At 41.5% G+C, this 26,091-nt stretch overlaps 1 protein-coding gene across 1 annotated transcript in view; it reads right to left on the reverse strand.

The window, feature by feature from the left end:
* atp2b3b (ATPase plasma membrane Ca2+ transporting 3b) overlaps positions 1-20,683 on the reverse strand; it is a 36,694-nt gene extending 16,011 nt beyond the window's left edge. Inside the window, exons 1-16 of the mRNA XM_053318361.1 lie at positions 20,434-20,683; positions 16,421-16,618; positions 14,394-14,651; positions 13,567-13,692; positions 11,859-11,984; positions 9,976-10,017; positions 9,557-9,721; positions 9,206-9,277; positions 8,944-9,086; positions 6,890-7,022; positions 4,793-4,902; positions 4,303-4,437; positions 2,940-3,046; positions 2,730-2,805; positions 758-916; positions 479-658 (exon numbers count right to left, since the gene is read on the reverse strand). Of these exons, the coding sequence (XP_053174336.1) occupies positions 479-658; positions 758-916; positions 2,730-2,805; positions 2,940-3,046; positions 4,303-4,437; positions 4,793-4,902; positions 6,890-7,022; positions 8,944-9,086; positions 9,206-9,277; positions 9,557-9,721; positions 9,976-10,017; positions 11,859-11,984; positions 13,567-13,692; positions 14,394-14,651; positions 16,421-16,618; positions 20,434-20,683 (2,280 nt within the window). The remainder of the gene's footprint in view (positions 1-478; positions 659-757; positions 917-2,729; positions 2,806-2,939; positions 3,047-4,302; positions 4,438-4,792; positions 4,903-6,889; positions 7,023-8,943; positions 9,087-9,205; positions 9,278-9,556; positions 9,722-9,975; positions 10,018-11,858; positions 11,985-13,566; positions 13,693-14,393; positions 14,652-16,420; positions 16,619-20,433) is intronic.
* Positions 20,684-26,091: the final 5,408 nt, after the last annotated feature.

The following is a 26,091-nucleotide window of genomic DNA, read 5'->3' on the forward strand; positions in this document are numbered from 1 at the left end:
ACTAAAGTAGATTTAATCATAGCAGTGGTGACATGGGTTGGGAACCTTAGACATGAATGTGAGATAATTTGATGTTGGAGCAGACTTGTTTGGATGCCCTTAACAGAAAGATCCTTAACACCCCTGAGGTGTTTTTTTTTGTCTTATACAAGAAAAAAAGATGAAAATCCTACAGGACTTTTTGAATCAGGTTCAATACAGGTTACAGTGGTGGAAAGTAACTAAATACATTTACTCAAATACTGTACCTACTGTGTAATTTTACATTCACACTACTTTACACTGCTTTATACTTCTATCCTACTATAATATGAAGGGAAATATTACACTTTTAACTATGCCACTATATTTATTTGACAGCTTTAGTTACTAGTTATTTTTTCAGATTACAGTACATTTAATTAAACACAGTAATCGTAAACTTCCTCTGGCTATGTAAGATTACCCTGCACTTAACCAGCATGAGACCCCGACTCACCTCTCCTTTCTCGTTCCTGATTCGTCGGTTGAAGTCTTTGCCCTCTAGACAGATAAAGTCATCCCCAGGGTGGATGATGCCGCATTTAGCAGCAATGGCCCTGGCTGTGTTAATGTTATCACCAGTCACCATCCGCACTGTGATGCCTGCACGCTGACACTTACGGATGGCATCGGGCACCTTAGGGAGACAGTTGAGATTTGTTCACACAAAAACACAACGCCAATGGCTTTGATAAATACAGATTAGATTTTGCATATTATGGATTAGTACCCCTACCTCAGGTCGAACAGGGTCCTCTATCCCTACCACAGTGATGCAGGTCAACTCTGTCACTATATCTGCCTCATTTTCCCAGTCTGGCTCCGGATTAGACGGCAGGTCGCGGTATGCAATGCAGATGGTCCTCAACCCCTCACACGCCATTGGCTCGATCACCTGGTAATCAATCATTATTACAACTATGGTCAGCAAAATCTCATCTCGCTAGAGACCACTTAGAGTAGAAACATGTTCTCTACTGTCAATTATACACAAATATACTTTCTGACACAGCTGTAGGGAAAAGACCCCCAGCAGATAGCAACGGGAAGACAATATGATATAAAGAAGAGATGACATATAGCTGCCACAATGCAAACTGAATTACTGAGCTGGAATGAAGTTGTGTAAGGAGGGGAGTTGTGTTTTTTTTTCACAACCGAAGCTGTGTTCATCATGAGCCAAATTTAGGTCAGTCAGCCTGTCAGTCAATGAAACAGCACTGGCTCAGTCTGCATGGGCTAATCTGCTGTACTGTATGAGGAACAAATAATGAGTGTTTTGCTGGTTACTATTGCTCGCTCACATTCTGTGTCTGCTTCTGGTGTGTGGAGAGATTTCAACTGCTACTACTTATCTAGAATGTGTGGAATATATTTTTGCTGGCTAATATTTGAGGTATACCTTAGACTGAGTCAGCATGGCAGTTCTGTTTTACAAAAGACAACTAACTAAGCACAGCGTAGCTGTAGAGAAGGCTACATTATTATGACAATACTGTGGGTGTATGCAGCGGTTATCATGACAGTTTCAGGAAGTATTAAATCTTGTTGCACACCATCTGCTGTGTTGTTAAATGACCTGTCAGCTTTTCAGACTTTGTATTTATCTTGGAGACAAACAGTGGCTTATCTCGGGGTGGGAAAATACTCATCAATTCAAAAGAAAGAAATGATTATTACACATGAGAGGAACACATTGGGGAACACGGAAATATTCTGTCATTCTAAGGGATAGATGTGAGGGTTGATATAACTCTCGTATCTATTACAAGCTAAGCTAAAGCTGAAGACAATTAAGTTAACCTAGCCTAGCCTAGCCTAAAAACTGGAAACAGGGAAACAGCCAAACTGGCTCTCTCTGAAGATAAAAAGTCTATCTGCCTTCATCTTTAAAACTGGACTGGACTGGACTTTTTTTTTTTTAAGTATATTTTTTCGGGCTTTTTTTGCCTTTAATGTACAGGACAGTGGAGATAGACAGGAAACAGGAGGCAGAGAGAGGGGGAATGACACGCAGGATAAGACCACTCGGCTCGGGATTCGAACGGGGATCATCTGCAACGAGGACTATAGCCTCAACACATTGGGCGGGCGCTCTACCCGCTGAGCTATGCTCAACCCCTGGACTGGACTTTTTATCTTTGGGGACAGCCAGACTGGTTCTTTCCCCTTGTTTCCAGTTTTTACGCTAAGCTAGGCTAAGCTAATTGTCTTCAGCTTTAGCTTAACTTGTAATAGACATGAGACATGAGTATAAACCTTTACATCTCAGATGTGCAGATTTATTATTTTCTATCTTTGAAGCCAGGTTAGCTGTATCGCTGTTTTCCCATTCTTCAGGCTAAGCTAAGCTAAACATCTTCTGAATGTAGGTTTATATTAAGTGTACAAAGATTAAGAGTGGTCAGTTCTCGTCTTACTCTAAAGAAAACATGACATAGCATATTCCAGAACTAATCCTTTATTATTAGCCTTTTTAGGCATTTTTGTTTTTATTAGAACACTACAGCAGAGAACTGACAGTAATGAGGGTGGAGAGAGATGGAGGATGATATGCAACAATGGCCTCAGGCCAGACTCGAACTAATCAACATCATAAACCCTTATTTCACCAGGCTGCTCCATCAAACATCCTTTGAGAATGAGATACTGAAGATATCATTCTTCTGCAAATGGGAGCTTTTAGTCATCGATCTACAGTGTCTCACCTGTTTGACCATCTCGTCTCTGTCACGTGGGCGGAAAGTGCGTGATTCTCCATTGGCATCTTGGATGTAGGAACACCTGGACAGATGTGAATGACAGAAAATGGTTACACAGAAGGAAAAAATGATTTCCTCTATCAATTCATATGATCTAATGTCCTCTCAGATCACATAGTCCTCTGTCTACCCCCCACTTTCTTCCCCATCACTCACTTCTTCAGCATGATTTCAGAGGCTCCTTTGCTGTAGAGGCGGAAGGAACCATCGGGTAGTTTGATCACCGTGCTCATGGATTTACGCACTGAGTTGAATGTATACACCTGAGAGAGAGAGGGAGAGGGAGGTATGACTCAGAACAACAAAATTAGCAGAGAGGTTGAGGGACATATGCCTGACTGGAAGTTCAGCTCTGAGTGTGTGCCTACATCTAATAAATGGATGTAAAATCATGTAAGGTTATGGAAATTGTCTCCACCACAGTTGTTGATGCTTGTGTGTGATGATGTGAGTCTCAGGGCGTCTAAATTTCAAATTATGTATTGATATTTTTACATTTTAGAGCTTAACTTCGATCTGTTTTCATGTATATATATTAATTAGAAGAGAAGTTTATCAAAGCATTTGTGTGGTAAGGCTGTTTGAGTGTGCTGTACTGTTGAGACAGTGTTGGCTAGCAGGGAGTGTTTTGTAACATGGTGATGCGAGCATTTATGCAAGAGAGAACCCAGTGAATGCTGCATTGCTCTACAATTCAACGGGCTGATTCTCTGGACCGAAATCACCTGTTGGGGAAAACTAGAGGAGGTGGACTTTGTACATATATCAACAAAGGTTGGTGCACAAACCATTCTCTGGTTAGTAGCCACTGCTCCAAGGCAGAACAGCCATGTAGATACTCTTTCTAGTATGTATTTAGCTGGGATGACAATAAAAATCCTTGAATCTTTGAAGTCCTAGTTATGTGGATCTATGCATGGCCATCTTCTCTCTCTTTTAATTCTGATATTGTCCCTGGGAGGATACAAAGATGCAAGGGAAGTTATGCTGGTAACATTTCTGAAAGATAACACCAGCTAGTATGGTCCTTGTGTACTATACAACACAGCACAGAATTTAGACCTACTGGATCAACAAAAGGGCACACACTGCATTTGTGTATTCTGTTCAAGCTGTCACAGAAAGCTGTGATCGCGAATGTGATGGTAGGGTAAAGCACATTGCCAGAATACTCTATGTACAGTTTTGTTCATTTATTCTATTGTGTATTTATTAATTTTTAGAAATATGTATGCAAATGAAGTGACCCCCCCTCCCCCCACAAGGAGTCCTGGCCCCAAAGTTGAGAATCTAATATAATGTAAAGGGGTCAACTGTCCACCTACAAATGAAACACTAAATAAAGAATCTTGGGACAAGATGATGCAAATAAACAAACAAGCAATACAATTGATAGTCTGTTGTGATAAAGTGTGATAGACCCTTCAGTTAAGGCTGCAGAAGATACCTTGTCATTTATTTCAAAGTGCTAAAAATAAACTAGAACTTGTGATGGTGGATGTGATGCAAGGTTCCCTACCTTGTACAGTCTCTCCTCAGGGATCTGCTCTCTGACAGGGGTATAGTCCTGCTGCAGGTCTAATACAAATCCCAGCAGGCCACATTCCGTCTTGTTGCCCACCTGCTTAGCCAGACCCCCCTCAACATCAGGCGGCTGATAGAGAGTAAGATTGAAGCAAGTTGGAACGGTGGATTAGAGGGGGCAGCGAGAAAGTCAGATCGGAAGATGTGGAATAAGCAGAGGCAGCGAGTATGTGGAGGACAGAGGAGGGAGAGGGGGAAGGAGAAGGTAGTTGGAGTTAGAATAGAAGCGACAAGAGATAGATGAGGCAAGAGGAAATGAAAATGATGAAGGACAGGTGAAATTATTCTCAGAATCCCCTGTATTCCCCCCTTTCCCCAAACATTAACAATGAAGGACTGCTGAAGGGTCTGCAAGAAAAAACAAGGATAAAACCAGAAAATTACTTTATGCAAAACAATGATATCTCAGTCTCTACATGACTCACCAGGATCTTGGAGGTGTAGGCGCTGTTGATTGCAATAGCATTGACTAACAGATCCAGTGTCCGAGCGTTGATCTGTCCAGGGTCCGGGATCAAACGATGGTGTACGTCACCTAGGCAACACCAATCTAACTTTAATACATATCATTAATTATATTTGTTCATTCAGCCTATATCAGGAATCTCTAAACTATTCCATAAAGGGCTGTGAACCTGCAGGTTTTTCTTCCAACCAATCAAGAGCTCATGATTCGACCAATCAACTGTCTGAAGTGTGAGATCAGTTGATTAAATGAGTGGTGTGCTCCTCTGCTTGGTTGGAATGAAAACCTGCCACCACATGAACCTTTATAGAATAGTTTGGACACCCCTGTGCTACCTCCAACTGTTTCTTGTCACCACCACTGTTAATATCCTATGATACTGATGAGATCAGCATATCTGGACATCTTTCCCATCTGCAGACCTAATGATAGAAATAGCCAAAGGGTAAAAGGCATTCATGCTATTAAATAGAAGGTTATTTTTATTGGTTTCAATGGTGAGCTGGGCTATAATCAGCACAGACTGCACTAACAAAGATAAAACAAAGATATAAAATTGGCACAATTTACAAAACAATGGTAATGTGACTGTAGGTAGGGGAATGTATTTAAAAAAAACTGGGCCAAGACTAGTACCTTGAGGAACGCCTATGCCATAGTATATGTTAAGTGTAGGAGATACATATAGTAACTACCTAAGCTGACAAAGACCTGTCCAGTCAAATATGAAATCAAGCACTCAAGCACACAATGAGAGACCAATCCATTTCTCAAGCCTTTCAGTAGAGAACAACACTGGTAAACAAGAACGTATAAACAACATGCCACAATGAGTTATGTAATGTTGTTGTGAACAGATTTTTGTTGACATGTTTGTTAACAATTAGAGATATTTCTGTGCAAACTCCGTTCACTGATGAAGGTCATTTACATTGTGAGGCAGCTGGATTCAAGAGATCACATCATGAGATCACATAGGAGTCCATCTTGTCAGGCTTCAAGTTATGCGCTTGTGTCCAAACCAATCAGCGTAAAGAATCCAGCTGTCTTGCAAAGTAAGACAGTGATAGACGTGATGACCAAGTATTTTTTGAAAGTGCCTGCCCAAGAATCAATACTCAGATGATGCCGTGTAACAGACCATCTGGCACGTCACTTTAGAAAGCCATGAGACACAGCTAAAAGCTCTGGGAAACTTTTGAACAGGAGTTTTTGAACATCAATTATCAGTTTTAAACATGCCTGTCATTGATTGTTCATGTTTTTATACAATTAACTGTTACACACACATATAATTGCAGCTAAGTTATACTCCATCATTTATCATTGATCAGCTATGGATAGGCCTGTCAGAATAATGGCGTTATCAACTTAAGGTACAATTACTAAATTATCAACATCATCATGTTTATATATGGACTTATCGTATAATACATGGACATATCCTTGATATTTTTTTTAACTCAATATTGCCACACTTCACATTAGCAGCTAAGAGGCTATTCATGTCACATTACACACCCTGAGTGGGGACTACAGAAGCGAGCAATGCCACTTACACAGAATTACAGGTCAATAACTGTCCCGGCCCATAAAGGCAGTCTGCATTTTTACAGAAGCGTAGTGCCCATTCTCCAATCCCACCCCCCACCCCCCACCCCACTTGCATTATAATACTGTTATATTATCATCAGTGATACAAAATTATCTTTAAATGACAATGATATTGTTTATCGCGAATATTTCTGAGACAATATATCGTCCAACAAAATCAGATTTCGTGACAAGCCTAGCTATGGATGCTTCATTGGAAAAGTTAGAATATTTGATATGCATTAGTTAACACTTAAAATGGTCCTTACATCTGCTTACAACTCAGTATATTGTGTTATAAAGCATTTATTATTTATTAAGAGTGTTGTTGTTAAGAGCGCATGTTTCTAAGAATTGCATCATGTGTTCATTATGATGTCACAGGAAACACAGATGCTTAATAAAGCCATACTCCTTGAATTTTCTTTTATCATAATTTAAGAATTTTTCGCCTTTCACTCACCTACGAAAGCCTGCACCACCGTCATGCGGTTGGTGGTGAGGGTGCCGGTCTTGTCAGAACAGATGGCCGTAGCGTTGCCCATGGTCTCACATGCATCCAGGTGGCGTACAAGATTGTTGTCCTTCATCATTTTCTACATATGAAACAGTGATGTAGAGCAGAGGGATATGTGAGGGGTGGGATAGAAGTGCATGGTAATGGATAGAGGGCGGAAGGAAGTACAAAGGCAGACAGAAATGGATTGATGGAGGTAAGGAGAGAGTGAGACAGGGGACAATTCAGTAACTGTTCCCTTGAAAGAAAATCCAGGGGCAGATAAAATTAGCAATTCAGGACATTTTTGATGGAAATGCTGCAGTGCGTACCTCTTGGAAAGACTGATATAACCTGGTGTGGGTAAAAAATGGTGATTGATGAAGGCTAATATTGTGAAGCAAGCCAATTACATAAGGTGCATTTATGAGGAGATTTTTTTTGTGATAACTCCATTCATTATAGTTAATGTTTCCAGTAAAGACTTTTATTTATACTGATGCCGTCACTAAAATAAGCTGCACACTAGGATTATATTTCAACAGACTTCGTAGATGTGAGTGTAAAAGCTATCGATAGCATATACTTTCCTGAAGTAAGAACAGTTTGTGATGTTGACTGAATGACCTGAAGCCAATGTGGCTAATCACGAGTGACATCATACCAAGCTTCCTATAAACATACTAGCATGACAGATTAAGATTTATTAGTCAGAAAATCCTCAAATGACCTATAACACACACAGTAGTGCAACTTCAGACTGAGGAATATACAGTGGAATTAAGGGCATAGGTTTGGTTCCAGAAGTGGGGCTAGTTCCTGCATTTGTACACATGTTATATCAAATATACTGTTATCATACTATCCATTATAATCTTAGTCTGACAAAGAAAAAAGTAATTACTTGAAAATTGCTGAATTATTAAAGAGGACCTATTACACTTTTCCTTATCTTCAGACATAATGTCACGGTGTCTTTAATGACAGAGACATGAGTAGAAGTAATCTCTGAGCAAAAAGCATGGGCTTGGACTGCTCTGAATGTTAAGTTTCCAATGTTATTTTTTAACTTTCAGCCCGAGCTGATGTCAACTTGTGATAGATTTCTTTATATGGACATCTGCTCTACGCATATCGCATAAAATCGCTGCTCCGCTCCACTCACAATTTGGCATTTTTCCATTGTTTTAGGGATAGTCATGCTGAGTTATTACACCACACATCAAGTTGGTAAGCTCTGAACAAATCCAAACATCTCCATATATTGTTGTTTAGACCGTTTTTTAGCACTGCTAACAAAGCTCCATTAACTCAAAGAAGAACAAGTTCCACTTCCTGTAAATTATTCACAATAAAGCTTCCCATTATTTTGTCATTTAAACACTTGGATGCAGTAAACCGGATATATAACTGAAGACAACGCTGATGAACATTTATATTAGAGCCCGGCCTAGCACAGATATATCGTATGGGTGTTGACGCCGTCCGATATGTGCCGATATTTTTTTGAAAGATAGGCTGAATTTTATTCAAACCTTTTTCCTAATTCAAGTTTACGTATTGAATTTTCAGTGAAGTTTACTGTTTCAGTGGACTGATGTCATTTTATAAAAAACTAAGTTTAATCTTAAACTGTGAAATATCATGCCTCCATTACATACCTTTGTCACAAGTGTAACTGCATTTGTAAGAAAAAGTGTGTTTATGTACATAAGATTATTAGCTGATATATCGATATCTAGATTTTCTTCACTCCCTAATATCAGTATCGGCATCAGCCCCAAAAATCCAGTATCGGTCGGGCCCTAATTTATATAAACTCATCTGGATTTTGACAGCTGGACAGTCACTATTCTACCCATCTGAAAGTGTAAATGTAAAGTGGGCAAAATAGTGAAAGTGAAAACACCCTTTACTGAAATACACTTAAAGCTCTATATTACTCAAATATATTACAGATCTCCTTCTCCTGCACTTACATATGTGAATATCCATTCACTAAACTGTCTGGGTGGGTTTACCTTGACAGAGTAAGCCAGGGAGATGGTCACAGCGAGAGGTAAGCCCTCTGGGACAGCCACCACCAACACAGTGACTCCAATGATGAAGAACTTGACAAAGTACTGGATGTAGACCGGAGTACACTCTGTCAGCCACATCTGACCTGCAACACACATCACACCTCACATTAAGGGCTTTTTTTTTTTTTTTTTGAAGAGTGCGTCACAGTCAACAGAGTGGTAAATAAGATCTGCCTGTAAGTGAAACTGCATTCACACGGACCTTCAACCACAAATGTGTCGATGACAAAGTAGAGGACCAGGATGATGACAGTGATGGCCGACATCACCAAACCTGTGGGGAGATTCAAAAAACAGACACTTGATCAGTGAGTCACTCAGTCAGTCTAGTATGACTTTACACAGTCATTTATTTCACTCCCCTACCTGTGATGAAACTTCATCACAGTTTACAGCACTTTAGAAAATCATTTCAACTCCCACAATTCATTTCTTGAATTTATCATTCAGCTCAGTGGGACTGAAGGTTACTTAATTGACTCTATGTGTTAAGTTTTACTGTAGAGTGTTAATTAATGACTGCCAACGCATTAAACTTAAATCAGTTCTTCACCTGCTTTGCCAATTTGAACAGCCAGTTTGGTGAGCTTGCCCTGTAACACGCTCTTTTCTTTCTTTGGAACATTAGTCTTCTTCTTCTCTCTGTCCTCTACCTCCCCTCCCTCTGCGCTCTTCAGGGGTTGCATCTCCATGGCAACACCCCCGTCCTGCTTCTTGGCTGAAAAACACACATACACACAAGTGAGAAAGAGAAAGAGAGAGAGAGAGAGAGAGAGAGAGAGAGAGAGAGAGAGAGAGAGAGAGAGAGAGAGAGAGAGAGAGAGAGAGAGAGAAAGAGAGAGAGAGAGAAAGAGAGAGAGAGAGAGAGAGAGAGAGAGAAAGACACGCTCTTCAGCACTGCACCTGAAGATGACGTAAGCTCATCCCACATCCAAAGTCAAACTTCATAGACAAACATGCACAGACATTTACCTTTGTTCTGATTGTTCTCCACAACTCCATCAGGTTGTTTTCCTGAGAGAAAAGGAGGGTAGCATATAAAGATGAGGGAATACAGAGACAGACAGTTATGGAAAAGTAGTGTTCACATGTGTTTGTGCATATTCATAGTCATCAACAGCTCATATGGACAAAAAACACACTTCTTAAAACAGAAACCCACAAAGAAACAATACTGAAGGGAAGTGTAATAAAGGCACACACATGTCATACACTGGGTCAGGAGACTGAGAGACATTTTGAAATGTATAAGTCCATCTTATATCACTGTCACTTTCACAGCACCGTGTACTGGGGTCTATTCATTGTCGAGGAAAGGAAACAGGGGCAGGGGCAGGCAACTTTATGCTCACATACCATTGGTGACTGTGCTGTGACTGGCATCTGTAGAGATGAGCAACTGAGTACTGTCCTCTGGGGGAATGTGTGAGGAGGGAAAGTTTTGGGGGGTACATGAGAGGATTTGGCAAAAAAAGGGAAAACAAAAGAGAACAAAAATGGAAGAATAAAAAACTCAAATATGTACGCATGACTCTTCTAGTAGAATGGTTGCAGATGACTATATGAAACCAAAAAAAGTAATTGAATAAAATCTAAGAGACAGATCAAAGAGAAAAGTAAACAGCCCTGTAGCAAACCCATATAGCATGACGAAAAACTAACAAGTTATGGCATTTGTAGAAGTCTTATGAATAATGTATTAGCTCCAGTAAATGATGTCTGTCTGAGTGATCCAGCCCACAGAGGCTGCTGCACTGAGTGCAATACATCCTATAAGGCAACTAACACTTTGGAAACAGAATGCAAGTATTCATGCAGTATTCTTTCATGAAATAAGCATCATCGGCTGCTTTGTCGCTGTCCGTTCCTGCCTTTTTCCGGATGCCAACGATACCATATGCATACCTATGCACAAGTGAAAACCGGAGGAGGCATGGATAAGTGCACAAGATAATGATATTAACCTTAAGTGCTTCTGAGAGGTCGTGTAGCCTCTGTTGTTGTCTACAGCTCTGCTCTGACTGCAGGCCCTTTTCAAAACAAATTTGAGCATAGCCTAATGCCTCATGCGTTGACCAACCAACACTCTTCACTGAATCTCTCCGGCTCTCTCACTCTCCCCTGCTCTTTCAATAATTGATTCAATCTGCAGCCTCTCTATGTCTCTCTCTGTCTCTGTCTCTGTCCCTCTCTCTCTCTCTCTCTCTCTCTCTCTCTCTCTCTCTCTCTCTGTCTCTCTCTCTCTCTCTCTCTCTCTCTCTCTCTCTCTCAGATTAAGGGAGGGAAGGAGAGATAGGAAAGTGAAAGAGGGTGCAGTAGTGGGGGTAAACAAGTGAGAGACACGAAGTGAGAGAAATAGAGTAAGATGGATATGTAGGGTGGGGGGGGGGGGGGGGTGGGGGGGGGGGGGGGGGGTAAAGAACGTGAGGCAACCAAAGGGTAACAGGGAGCAGAGAGAGGGATAGAGAGGATGTGGGCTAAATTATCTATGAGGTTAAACTGGTGTGTTTCCTGTTGAAGCTCTTATCTGAAATCAGTTAGGCACCCAACTAACTCTACACACACATACACATGCACACTGTGCTGTGCCTCAGTGCACGTTAACCTACTCAAAAGCAGTTTGAAGTATTCATCCATGGAGATAGTGGAGATGTGTGAAAGAGGCTGTCTCCCTGTAAGCTTCTTTCCTAGGTTACGTTAGCATCTATTTACTTTTACTGTTTCATGAGCAGATAAAACTACTAAGAAGCTCCAGAGCCTCTACAAATATATTTCTATCTTTCTTTCGTGACAGTCCAATACACCTTTTTCGTAAATGTTCAGTGGCTCTCCACCGGTTCCTCTCTTTTACTTACCTTTCTTTTCTTTACCTTCTTCCTCCATCTCTCCAGCACCGAGCAGAGTGAAGATTATACCTGTCTGCGAGTTGACACCAACCGCCGTCACTAGCATCCTGCCTGAGCCCTCCATTACATGGGTACCTTAACATCCATACATATTGCAGGTTAGGGTCAATGGAAAGACCAGTGGTGCTTGCAAAGTGGCGCCAAAATGTGAACAGATATGAAACACCAAATTGTAACCTTGTAATATTTGTAAGGTTCTTCAAAAGGATTTCAATACTTTCTCAGTGCACAAGGACAAATGGTCTGACCTGCGCCAACCACTCCAGACTTAGCTTGAAAGAAGTGCTGAGAGCACAACTCAACTCAACACATCATCACATAAGCCATGAGAAGTGTAAACTTGACCTTGCCTTTGGGGTTTAGCCTTCTGGGTCAGACATTAAGTAGTTTGGCCAAGGAATTCATTTGAAGGCTAGTCTAGTCGAGTTAAACTCTGGATAACCTAAAGCGTGGTGAGTCTTTAAATGAACGTATTAGTGTTCCTCACTATGAGTTTCTTTTTTCATGTTTCAGATTCTTATCTGGAACATTCTTATCTTAAGTCACTAAGCTATGATTTTTTTCTACACACTTTGAAACATCGACGAACTGTTGTTCGAACCTGAAATAATGGATTTTTGGCCACTTAGGGGCAGTGTAACAGTCTGTTAACTCAACATCCACATATCCATCACCATGTCCATTGCAATGTTAGCACAGTTGCTTATTTATTATTTATTAATTCACCAGATTCAGACTAACATTAGTAGCATTGGCATTTGAAGTCGCAATTATTTGATTAAAGGCAAGTCCAATATTCACTCTCCTTTAAGCTCTGTTTTGGTCTTCATTAACTGCTGTTCATCACCTGTTCTCTAACTTTGTTTGCTGATGATAGTGGTGAGAGACAACCAAAACAGTAAAATTGCTGAAAGACACTAAACTGCTGCGTAGAACTAAGAGAAATGGTTAATTAAAGTAGGACACATTTCAGTATTAAACAGAGTTTAAGTTGAACTCATTTGAATCTTGGACATACCAGCAAGTTAGAAAATCATGTGAGACACAATACCAAAGGTTACAAGGCTGGTAGCTTTGGCACCAACCACTTTTGGTTGGTAAACTGTATGTTTTTTATCTGAAAACATTTTAGCTAATACTGAGGTTTTCTCTATCTCTATCTCTATCCATAGTCTATGGGTATCTACTACTGTATGGCACAGTAACATTTGAGCAACTATCACAGGTCACAACAGGGCTGTAACAAGTATTTTACCTCAGAAAGTTTGTTTTATCATCCACTTGGGATAGACATAATAAAAAGAACATCTAACAATACAAGATACATATAAGATACAGTAATGCAGACTGTGATGTCATTTGACATGTTTTATTGTTAGTTCCTGTTACTTTATCTGTGCTATGTGCATATACTTTAATTAGATTTGGCGAAACATAACCCCAACAAAATTGGACTACAGCAATAGTATTACATTTTAGTATACACTTATTTAGTTTACTGCCAGAAGGTCTAGTCACATCAGAGCAGAGCTACCCTTCAGTTATTACATTCACAAAATGTGTCTTTACATAAACAGACAGACAATCATTAAATGATGATGTCCTCCAAGTAGTACCAGGGTGGCATAGCACAAAAATCTACAGTGTGAAAACAAACCTGAGAGCAGCATGGGATCCTTATCCACAGACTTGCGTACATGGTCAGACTCTCCTGTAAGAGAGCTCTCATCTATCTTCAGATCGTTGCCTTGGACCAAGATGCCGTCAGCTGGCAGCAGGTCCCCTGAACACAGACAAGTACATATCAGTGTTTGATTCACCTTGTGGTTTATGACTTTTTTGGTTAGGGGCCTGTCAACGCATGGGTGCCTAACCGGGACATTTATGTATGGTTATCTCCTTGGGGAGGTGTTAGGTAAGACGTGTGCCACCTATTTTAAAGAAGATAAACATTTAGTTAGTGGGGATTTTTTTGGGTGTTTTTTTTATCTAACTCCCGGCAAGTAAGTGAACAATTCTGTTCCCCAAAATGTCAATCTATTCATTTAAGGACATGTAGTAAGTATGGCATAAATATTGGTATAGCTCCATGAAGAAGTAACAAGATCTCGAAAAGACCATTCAGGAACTTTATAATTTCCTTTTGGAAAAATAGTTCATTTATTCATTTTTGTCTTAAATATTCTCTTTTTTACATCGGCAGAATTTCAGCAAGAGACATTTAGTTGAAATGCAAACACATCACTCATGATTATCAGTATTAGCTCTAAGTTGTATCAATATACAAAACAAAAACTATACATAAATAAAATACCCTATAGTACCTTCGTTCCTTTTGAGGTTTTGACTGCTTGTCAAATAACTCAAAAAGGATACCTTGTGATGTGTATTTGTGATTTTAATTTTTAGTTGGGTAACAATTCAATTTGAAAAAATCTAAACTGACTAATTGATGGTGAAGATATTTATAAGTTGCTTCCTTACCGTATTTAACCTGGGCCATGTCCCCCGCTACCATGTCAGCCACAGGGATCTGGATGACATTTCCTTTCCGCACAACAGTGAACTTCTGTTCCTGCTCGATCCGACTCTGTAGACCCCGGAACTGCTTCTCTTTGGACCAGTCATTAAATGCTGTCACCAAGACGACACACGCAACAGAGAGCAGGATGGCCGCACCTTCGATCCAGTTGGCCTCACCCTCACCTTCATCCTCTGCACCCGCAGACACTTCCCCACATGCTAGAGAGAGGGGACCAAAGGGACAGTTGGTTAGATCTTTCATGAGGAACACAACTAGAGACATGATATCACAAATGAATAAAATAGGACTTAACCTGCCTGAACTACTAGCTTGGTGGAAATAAATTCACTATCTTTCATATAATCTGTGACAATCTGTGTGAAGACAAGACAAAATTTGAGACAAAAAATCTCTTGATTCTTTAACATGTGTCATTTAAGTTTGAGTTAAACTTTAATCATACTGATTTATTAACATTCAGAAGTTCAAAAAGGTTCATGACATACATGACTGTAAATGCTTATGGTACACCACTCTATCTGTTAATGTGAGGATATTTGTGCATGCTACTGTTATCTAGGGTGCCCTATGAGGTTTTCAGACAAAGCCACAGTTTCCCCTTTTTATTCCAACTCTCCACTCAGCCCACTTCCTGTCAATCATGACCTCTTACTGTGGTTAAAAACACCAGAGAGCTGATGACAACAATGTGGCAGTCCCTTTCATTTTTCGTCTCTCTGGCTATTGTCTGTTGTCCTAGTATGCTTTCATTTTCTGCATTTTCATCCATTCACCATGAAACCCATGATGATGATTACATTATTACATAGCAGATCTTTCTGATTTACCCAAACAAGAACATGAACAGAAGCAAAGTATGATATGATCATAGATCTATTAGGAGAACCAGATACAGCATTGGGGAAATACCCAGATGAAAACTTACTGCACACACTATATTTTAACAATTTCAGTCCAATGGAAAAAGTCTTTTTGGGCCAGTGTGCATCATAGGACATTTTAATTACACGGTTTGGCCACTATGTCAAATCTACTATAGCCCGGTGCTCTTCCTGTATCCAGTTCTCTTTATACATCTATGAATATGATAATGAATTAACACCATCTACACAAACACTTTTTTGATGGTACTTTAAATTGTAAATTATCTGAATACATCTGAGCCCCAATGCTAAAGCAAAATTTCAAATTCAAATTCAGCACAGTAAAATGTCAGCCCAGTTGAATCATATGCTTTTGCAAAACTTAGCTCTCGTCTCTCCTGGCTCTCCAGCACCGAGGTGTGCTACTTGAACACTTCAAAGGGAGGCTGCTTTTATTTTGATGTGTAGCTCACTAAACCCTCTTCCCACTTCATTTTCCACACCATATTTACTGATGAAGCTATCTTTAAAGCAAGACTATATAACTTAAGACAGAAGAAATGACACATTCTTCCTGTTACATATTAAAAGTAGAGTTCATAAGCAGTAACCTTGCATGACATTAGCTTATGGTGGCTAATGTTAGCTAAAGTCCATTCTTTGAAAAAGTTGGCCAAGTGATTTTAACTGCAGTTCATTACTCTTCCCTACTTGTGTTAGTGATATACTAATGTCTCAAATTGTGTACTTCTATACTTAATATGTTGAGTGTATAAGTGCATTCACACTGAAAACTATGGAAAAATGCAGTGCACTAATACTTTATTTATACCTTGGTGAACTCAAAACAGTAAAAGTTGAGTGTGTAACTATGGATACTTCCCGTCCTCAATGGTCACCATGTGATTTTAGACACAGCATATATTTTAAGATTAACTATTACTCTGTACCTGTGGCCACAAAATTTGCACCCTTCTCCTTTAATTTAGCTTTCACTTTACTATTTCTTTCATCTATTCCTACAACCTCAGCTTCCTACATTTCTCTTTTCTGCTCTACATCTCTTTCCCCCCCTTATCCCAACCCATCACCCCTCTCCTCACCCTGATGTTCATCTCCAGGAGGCTGGTAGAAAGACAGTGCGAGGGAGATGATGGCAGCGATCTCCAAGATGATGAGCGTGACATCCTGAAGTGCTTCCCACACGAGCTCAAGGAAAGTCTTGGGCTTCTTCGGGGGGATGAAGTTTTGGCCGAACGTTTGGCCCCGACGCTCCAGATCTGCAGGGTCCCCACTGAGACCTGAGAGACGCATTGAGAGAGCGGACAAATAAAATAAACAGAAAGCGGAAATTCACTTGCCAGGAGTGAGAAAGACAAAACACATCTGCATGCACAGTAGCACACTTACTTTGCAAGTTACTTTAGTGCTGTTTCAAAAAAAAGTTTGAATTCAAGTTTGAACACATTCAAATGGTTCCAGCTTCACTTTCATCCATTATCATTTATCACAAGCACACACTAAGACAGTAGACACACACTGCACATTAGCACATCCAAAAATCACATCCAAAAAATACAAAGCCAAGTAGACTAAACTTTCTTCATCCAGTTACATAGTTTAATAACATAAAACCAAGTCAAATCTAAGAATTAAGGCAGCTAATCCCAAATTGACTTTCCTCCCTCCGAACTGTCTCTCTCGTCTCCAGGCTCACTGCAACTTCTCCATCCTTACCCTCCTCTCCCCTTCAACCTCACCCCTAAGTGATTCAGTTTCCATGGTGACCAGGATATCAGGTCCAGGGCTTCCTGTCTCTAACAGGTTTCTGCCCAGCAACAGGTGATGTCATTCCTCCAGTGTGCTAGGTTTGGAGCTTTCTTTTCCTTTTTTTTTTTTTGGATTGGCAGTTGAGGAGGGAGAACAACAATTTGTATGCTGTGGTTGGCCAAGATCAGTGACAACCTTTGCATCCGTTTGCCTGTATGTGTGTGTGTGTGTGTGTGTGTGTGTGTGTGTGTGTGTGTGTGTGTGTGTGTGTGTGTGTGTGTGTGTGTGTCTATTCTGAGACATTCTGGTCCAGTGTGCTTGCTGCAGAGAGTCATATGTGGCTCATATGTAGAGTTGTGTAGCAATATGATGCTCAACAGGGTTCAGGCCAAGGCAAGAGAGAGAGAGAGAGAGAGAGAGAGAGAGAGAGAGAGAGAGAGAGAGAGAGAGAGAGAGAGAGAGAGAGAGAGAGAGAGAGAGAGACAGACAGAGAGACAGAGGAGAGAGAAAACAGGTGACCTTATGCTGAGTAATCGTAGCGAGTCGTATCCTCCTTTCATTAGTCCATCCCTCCTTCCTCCCTCTCTTATTCATCCCTCCATTCTTCCCTTCCTCCTCACCCTCTCTCGTTGGCTCTCCTACTCTCTTTTTCTCCTTCTCTCAATCTCCCCTTGATGTGTCCTTGACAATGCGGCAAGCTGTTCTAGCTTTCCCTTCTCACCCCTCATACCCCCCGTTCACCACACACACACAAACACTCTTTCTTTCACTCCTTCTTTCTTTTTCTCATTGTTTCTCCTCCTCTTTCTTTTTCTCTCTTCAATGTGGATTTAATGGTCTCATACTGCAGTGCTGGGATATCCATATCAGTGTGTGTATGTGTGTAAGAGAGATCTCATTCTGTATTGGTTTAACCCCTGCTCTGTGTATCCTGTTACAGCTGATGTGCAGCAATCAAGTGCTTCATAATGTATATGCGTGTGTGTGTGTGTGTGTGTGTGTCTGTGTATGTGTGTGTCATATCTGTTTTTGCCGTGCTGTTTGGAAATATGCATTTCTGTACGCATGAGTGTTTCTCTACCCATATTTTCCCATCTATCCATCTGATCTGCCAACTCATGATCCTCCTCTGTGATCATTGCTATTGTGATCTCGCTAAGAAGAGGCAGCAGCTTTTGTTGCACTGTCAAACGTCTCCGATGCGGAGCAGAAAAAATCTTGAGCTGTGGAGTTCTGAGTGATCGGTCACAAGTTTGAGCAGACGGAGTTCCAATTAATGACATTAGATTGCTACAAGGTGACAAACATTGTTTCTTCAGCCGAGTTTGGGCTCCGGCTGGTTTGTCACGTCACATGACACCGTATGAAATTGGTGAAAGTCAACACAGTGCAAAAGAAGTGTGCGGAGAGCAAAGTGTCTGTACGTTCATGTGCGTTGTTTGCCAACTGTGCTTTGTAGAGACAACTGCTGATACATGATTCTGTGTGTGTGTGTGTGCGCGTGTGTGTGTGTATGCTTGGTTTATTGGGACCTGATGCACTGATTCCTGACCAGCTCACAGTATCAAATTAGCAACACTCAACACAGACTTACCGTAACTCTACACCCACCAACTCGCTCACCTTTTCTGCATCTCTTTCCCCTTTGCACTCACTCACACACACACACACACACACACACACACACACACATCATAGACTTTGCTTACACTTGAACATGCACACGCACACACACGTACACACAAACACACAGAGTCTTCTTCCTGCATTCACCCCTCTCTGCTCCTCACCATCTCCATCTCACAGTTCTCGGTCATCTTTCTCTCTCTTGCTGACTTCCTCAGCCAACTTCTCTCTGCTGTTGTGTTGCTAGGTTACAAACTAGTTGAAGGAGTGGGCGTAGTGGTGGTACCACACCCCTGTTAGAACATGTAAGTGTGCACATGCACGAACACACGCAACACACACTAAGACTTAAATTCTACGATCACTAGTCATTGTAGATCTTTGATTGGCATAATCACATTAGCTAGGAAGTGTGTTTAAATTTGCAGTTGAACAGTATCAGTAACACTTACAGCAACAGTGCAGAAGCAGTGAATCCACTAATCAGTCAGTAAAATGTTAAAATCAGGCAATTTTAAGACACTTTCAACCCATTTTTCACAAGCAAGCTGCAACGAACAATTATTTATTTTTATTAATAATGAATAATAATTTACAACTCAAATGATTAGTCTATCAAGCATTCAGTCAATCACCAGAAATGTATTGCAATTCATTCATTCATTGTGAACTAACACTCTCTCGTTCCAGCTTCCACAAGGTGAGGATTTGCTTGTTTCGTTTTTTTTCTTTTTTAAATAATTATTTAATAATCTGTAGATTAACCAACCATAAAATAATAGTTGGTCCCAGCCCTAAAATGATTAATTGATAAGTTAATGCAATTCTCAATAACTTAACCAATAATCAAAATAGGTTAATCCCTTTGCATAAACCCACAGTTAAATATACTGTGTCTGCAATAATTGCATGTGTACAATCAGAGATTCTCTGCACCCTCTAACTGCAATCATCCATTTATTGATTTACTCTATCAATTTTGCAATCATTCATCCACTATAATCCCCTCATTCATTAATCAATCAATCCATCCAGCCATGTTCTCTGAGCACGCAGCACGACCCAAAGTCACTTTCTATAGCCACGATTACACTCCAGGAGTAAAGTGTGATTTTACTGTTTGGACGGGAGTGCGTTTTGTTCATCATTTCATCCTTCTGTTTGAAATGTGTTTTACTGCAGTGAAGTGAATGAAGTGAAATGAGTGCACAACATGGAATTAATGTTGTCTTGGTCAGTTTCTGTCACCAAGCGGGTTAGTATTAAAACTAAATTTTAGATTGTTATATAATGATTGGTGACCGCAGCTCATCACTTCCAGTTGTTGGAGGCAAATGATGATGATCAGATTCAGGCACAGTTTGCAACAATGCGACTAATGCAGTGGTGTTTATGTGTGACTCCAACCGAGAGTACAGTGTCATCCGTTCTTCCACTCGTTCATTCAGATAATCTCAGTGTACCAATTCATCTCCCCGCTACCCCATCTCCATTCATCCACTCTATAAATCCATCCATCCATCCAGTGAGCCAGCAAACTATTCACCCATTCATGTGTCTACTCATCCACCCAACCATTCCTACATCAGTCTATTTATACATCTGTACTCTCACCCATTCATTCATCTAACCATATACTCCTCCATTATTCATCCACCCACCCACCCACCCATCTACTTTTTTTACCCATTCAACCATTGGACGATCCAGGCTTGCTCACCCTCAGTGGTGCTGGACAGTAGTCTCTGGCAGAGCCCCTCTGTGTCTCCGTAGCTTTCCTGGATCTTAGTCAAGGCGTCAGCCCCTCGGAGCTCCATCAGCTCCCTCAGCTCTTCCACTGTGACCCCAAAGTCTCCCCCTGCATTGCTGCCGTCCGCTCTTCCTCCACCTCCACCCCCGCCTCGAGTCCCTTTGGGATAAAACTCCACTGCGCTGTTTGCCATTTCGCCCATCGTGGCTGTTGTTGACATGTCAGAAAGTTCCTTTTTCTGTTTTGGTCCTTCTCTCTCTCTGTAGTCTCGACTCAGTTCCCCTTTCGTTTGGTTGGTGGAAGGTTGTTCATGTGCTTAACAGTAAAGAGTCTCGGTTCTGTTTTGATTGCTTACTTCAAAATGTCTAATTATAATGGTACACCTAAACCCTTTTTTTAAATTAAAAGGGTAATGAAGGGGCGTTGGTTTATTTTTTCTCCTCACTATCTTGCCCTGGCCTCCCACTGCTCCTTTAATTCTCCATAATCGGAGGAGGAGGGTGAGGGGGATGAAGGACAGCAAGCAGGGGCACTTCAGAAGCGTGATGTCTGAATGAATCCAGCTTTCTTTTCCTTCGTCTCCTCTGCGACTCCGCTCTTTCCTCGTTTCTGTCCCCCTCCCTCCAGGGTCACGACCAGTCCATGGACGGACGGACGGACGGGCTGACAGACTGACAGGCGGGGATGAAGGGAAGATGGACGGGCGGAGAGAGGGGCGAGCGAGGCAAAGGCAGCTGATATATCAGAGACAGGAAGTGGATCCAGTTCAGAGGTAGCTACTGCTGCACCACCAGGACCTAAAAGGAATAGAGGAGATAAAACATTACCACTCTGTTCTATTGATCGCACTCACTGTCATCACATCAAATCATTTCTGAGGCAGAGATGAAACTGGATTCAGATGTGAAACCTTGTTTCAAAGGCTTAAAATGCATGATAAAAAAAAGGTAGACAACGGGTTCAATCAATCACATCAATACATCTGACTATCTATTAAAGTATGGTCATCATTGGTATAATCATAGCTCTGTGAATACCACCTTTCATATGGTGCAATGTAAAAACCTGTATTAATTCTTTTTTTGGCCACTTGGGGGCAGTACAACAAGCTGTAAACACAACACTGACGCATTATTATGTTAGCCTAGGTGACATGTTAGCAATGATATGTTTATTTACACAGAAAGCAGACACAAGTTAACATTAGCTTTCATTTGGAGTCATGATTTTGGCCATGTGGTGAATGAAAGTCCTACATTCACTCTGTTTAGTGTCCAACAATTCCTAAGAAAAAATAGCTCTTTAGCTGCTAAATGCTCTACTACTGTATGTTCACAAGTTAGCTGCTAACTTTATTTGAGTGTAATTTGCAGTAGAGACATTGGGTTTTTAGAGCGTTTTCACTGAAAACAGCTGCCTGCTATATCTGAGAACACGTCTAATGAGAGCAGCGAGACCGAACCAAAACAATACATTTTCTGTAAAACCAAAACACTGAGCTAAAAGACTCTAAAAAACTCTGTAAAGTCGAGTGCTCAAACTGCAGAGCTGTGTATCTGTGGGTTCATGACCACAAGCATCACATTTCACATTATACATTGTAAATTAATTAATTATAGCAGCTTTAAATACAATATTTTCCGATTCTGATTGAGGTTTACACCATCAGCAACCCAACAAGAGTCTTTTGCTTTCATCTGCTAACAATTACAATCACAATGTGTATCATGTTGCTCAGAAAAAAATAATACTGACTTGGATATCATTACATTCCTGAATAAACTGTTACAGGATATGGCCAGCATTATTCCATATTGTCCTTGTTGTCAATAGAAAGACCAAAGCTAACAGCATGTAAGTCTGTCTCAGTATTTTCACAATTTCCCTAACCCATTGATTCTTATTGAAGACACAGATATACAGTCTCTTCTTTTTTATGGCTAATTTCTAACAACAGCTGGGCATTGTAGTTTTTAGCAAAAATGACTCAAACAGGAGGATATACTGCATTTTTGGGGACTACTTTCAACCGCAGATTAATATGTACTAGTGAGTAATTCTAGCAGCAAGATGGCGTACGTAGGATTGAGTGTGCATGTGGAGGTCTAACAGAGCACAGAGAATTGAGATACTTCTCTTAATAGGATTAATGCATTGTTTGTGTAGGTCTTTCCATTGGCTTTATTAATAACAGGAAAAATGTAGAATATTACTAGCCTCGTCTTAAGTAAACCCAGGTAATGTGACTTCTAACCAGATATATCAAATGTGTCTTATGGGTGAAACCAATTAACTTCCAATATTTTCAGTCTAACAAGAGGTTTGCAAAACCTAAAAAAAAACAAAACAGAAATTTCCTGAAGTGAAAAACAATTGTCTAATCAGCAAATGAACATTTTGACCCATCTCTGGAATTGATTTCATTAAAATGTATCTTACACCGCTAGTGTTCAGCCCCGCTATAGTAGAACAGCAACTTGCTTTCCTTCCACCACACTGACAGAGCTTCATCCCACATGAGCAATTAGCGTCAGCTGTAACTAAATATTCTCAGCATCACACATGACACAACATATTCGAATTTCCCTATCAGGCTATTTTACATAAGGATGACTATATATAAAAAAACAGAACTGAAGCTCATTATTAATTCCTTTTCTCCTCCCTTCTCTCTATTCTTCACTCTCCCTCAGCTCTCTCTGCCTCTTGAATCTTCTCCCTCCCTTTTTTCCCCCCTCCCTGCCCTGCCATGCCTCTATCCTGACTGAGAGTGTTAGTTTATGACTGAGTCACCCTGCTCCGCTTTGAAGCTTCCTCTCGCTCTCCATCGTTTCTTATTTGCCTGCTCTTCCACCTATCTGTCTACTCTATCTATACGGATGCAGCATCTGATATTTTCCCCCTTTTTTGTGTGCATGTCTTGTCTTGCGGTGTCTCATTGCTTATTATTATTTTACCTTTCCTCATTTCCCCTCTCATGACTCCTTTTTCTCCCTGTCTATGTGCTTCCTGCTACCGCAATCATGTATTCACTCAGGCAGTTTTGCATTTTATTTCCAGATTTTACAATGCTGTTTTAGCCTCCCAACTATTGCAACTAACTCTGACCGTGTCTTTCTAGTTGTCTCAGAGCTTTGATGTGTACAGTGCACGTGTGTATGGGCGTGCACATGTGAGCCCGCATTACATAAATTGCAGAGAAAGAAAAAAAAAACACTATGTTTCTCAATTTGTTATGCATTCTTAAATCTTAAATCTAACACACACACACACACACACACACACACACACACACACACACACACACACACACAATAAGGACTGCTTAAGCCAATCGATGCAATGCATTATGAATATACAGTAAGTACACAAAGACACTAACAGTCTTTGTGTAACTTTTATGATTTCTGTAATGACACAAATGTGTCATACACAACAGTGCGAGAGAGAGAGAGAGAGAGGGGGGCGGGGGGGTGACCCTGGCTGAAAATGTGTTTGAACATGAAAAGAGTCAAACAAAAGGTCACCACCATCCTAATCGGCCTGCCCATTTATCCTGAAGGCTAGCCCTGCTTTTCCGCTTCATCCCTCAAAGGGTCACAGCAACTCATTGTTTGTTTTTGTTGTTGTGTATTGTATTTTTTTTTTTTTTAAGAAAGTGGCCTCCCTTTTCCCTCAGGTATTTTAGGAAGGGTGCACAGTCGGGAAGACACATGAGAGAAGTTCCTCACAGGATTTGATTCCGGGCCAGCAGGGCCGTGTGTGCTTTGTGACTGTGTGTGTGTGTGTGTGTTTAAGCTGGATGGGGCAACCCAGGTTACATACACACAGTTGAGCACACGTGACTAAACGAGTATGTGTGCGCTCATGTGTTCCTGTCTGCACTTCTTGTGCACACAATGGTGATCCCAGGTGAGTTCGTTCACATCACTGCTCTGTGACTGTGTGTGCGTGTGCGTGCATGCCCGCTCACACTCGTCAGTATTTTGTCTGCCTGCCTACACTGGCTAGCCTGCGGACCACCTGTGCACCTGCAGTCCTACTTTCTGACAGGCATCTGAAGGGTCACCTCTGGCAGGGCCCTTGTATCTGGGCTGCTGCCTGCCGTTGCTGGCTCGGTGCCAGTCCCACACTTCTGTAATGCCCAGCGGGAATAACACACTTAGAATTCGACACAGTGAGTGGCTGGAGCCATTAAAGGCGAGCCGCCAACAGCAGAGATAGCTGCATTACTGTAGAGCACATTACAGCAACTGGATGATGATGGAGAAAGTTTGACAGAGGGATTGTGTTTCTATTTGAAAAGAAAGAAAGTTGCAGTTGAAAAGGGATCAATGTTCACTCCGGTGTGTATCCATCTCTCTTGCAGCTCACACACATGCTCACACACTCAGTATCCCATGTCCCTCCCACATAAGCTACTATCCACCTCCACCCAATACTGCACACACACGCACGCACATACACGAGCGCACGCAGGCACACACACACACACACACACACACACACACACACACACACACACACACACACATTAATAGAGCAAGCAAGACTGTTCATCTCTGTACAAGAATGGTCCCATTCAACAGTGTGTTTCCCAAACATAACGACCTTTCCTTTCTGGTCACCTTCAGACGTGCGTGAGCTTCATCCCCCTGCTCATCCTCATCCTCAACTCATATATGGCAACAAGAGGAGGTCCTGGTTGAGGCTAAGGCACACTACAGTGTAGGCCTACTAAAACTGCAAACAGAAAGAGCGAGAGAGAGAGAGAGAGAGAGAGAGAGAGAGTATGGTGCGCCACTTGCCTACCCTATGTCCCTCCGCAAGGTTACCGGCCCGGCCACCACCGGCCCGCTCTGCCCAACTCACACCCACCCTGCGCCGGGTGACATGTGAAGGTCCCTCCGGCCAGAGATCATTACCAGATCAAACCGAACCCCCTCCCCCCCACCACCACCCCTTGCCCCCCCTCCCCCAGCAGCTCAGAGCTGCAGGTGCGACGCGCCGTAACCGAGACAAACAACGCAATTGATACCCAATAGCCTATAGCCTGGTACATACTGGCGCCCGGGAAAACCAAGAGGCATCCGAAGAATAGCACATGCCGCTCGGTGAAAAATGTTGGATTGCAGCCCTTCATCCATTGACACAGGACAGGAAAGGATGGATGGACGGGTGGATGGAAAAAAGGAAGGAAGGATGGATGGATGGATGGACAGATAGGGCTATGTATCATTAGCTCTACACACGCGCACGCGAACACATTCACGCGTACCTTCGTGCACACTCACACACACATACTCCCTCATAATGTCATAGCGCTGTCTGCCAGGGTATTATGGTATGTCCTACTGTATAGGCTATTATTACAGCTGTGGAAGGCCTGTGATGAGAAATACCACATGAGGCCCTGATACATTGTGCATTCTTTTAAAAAAAGCTCCTCTACGTGCTATTCATCAATCACAGCACGGGCAGAACATCTTCACTAATAAAAATCAGGCGCTCGGGGTAAATAACAGTCACGCACGCGGGGCACTCACCGACTCACCGTACAGGCCGAGCTCAAGGACATCAGCATCAGCGCGCGGGCGGGGAGGCAGAATCCCCGTTAATCTGCGTGTG

The sequence above is a fragment of the Scomber japonicus genome, chromosome 4 (genome assembly GCF_027409825.1).
Source record: "Scomber japonicus isolate fScoJap1 chromosome 4, fScoJap1.pri, whole genome shotgun sequence".
Classification (NCBI taxonomy): Eukaryota; Metazoa; Chordata; class Actinopteri; order Scombriformes; family Scombridae; genus Scomber; species Scomber japonicus.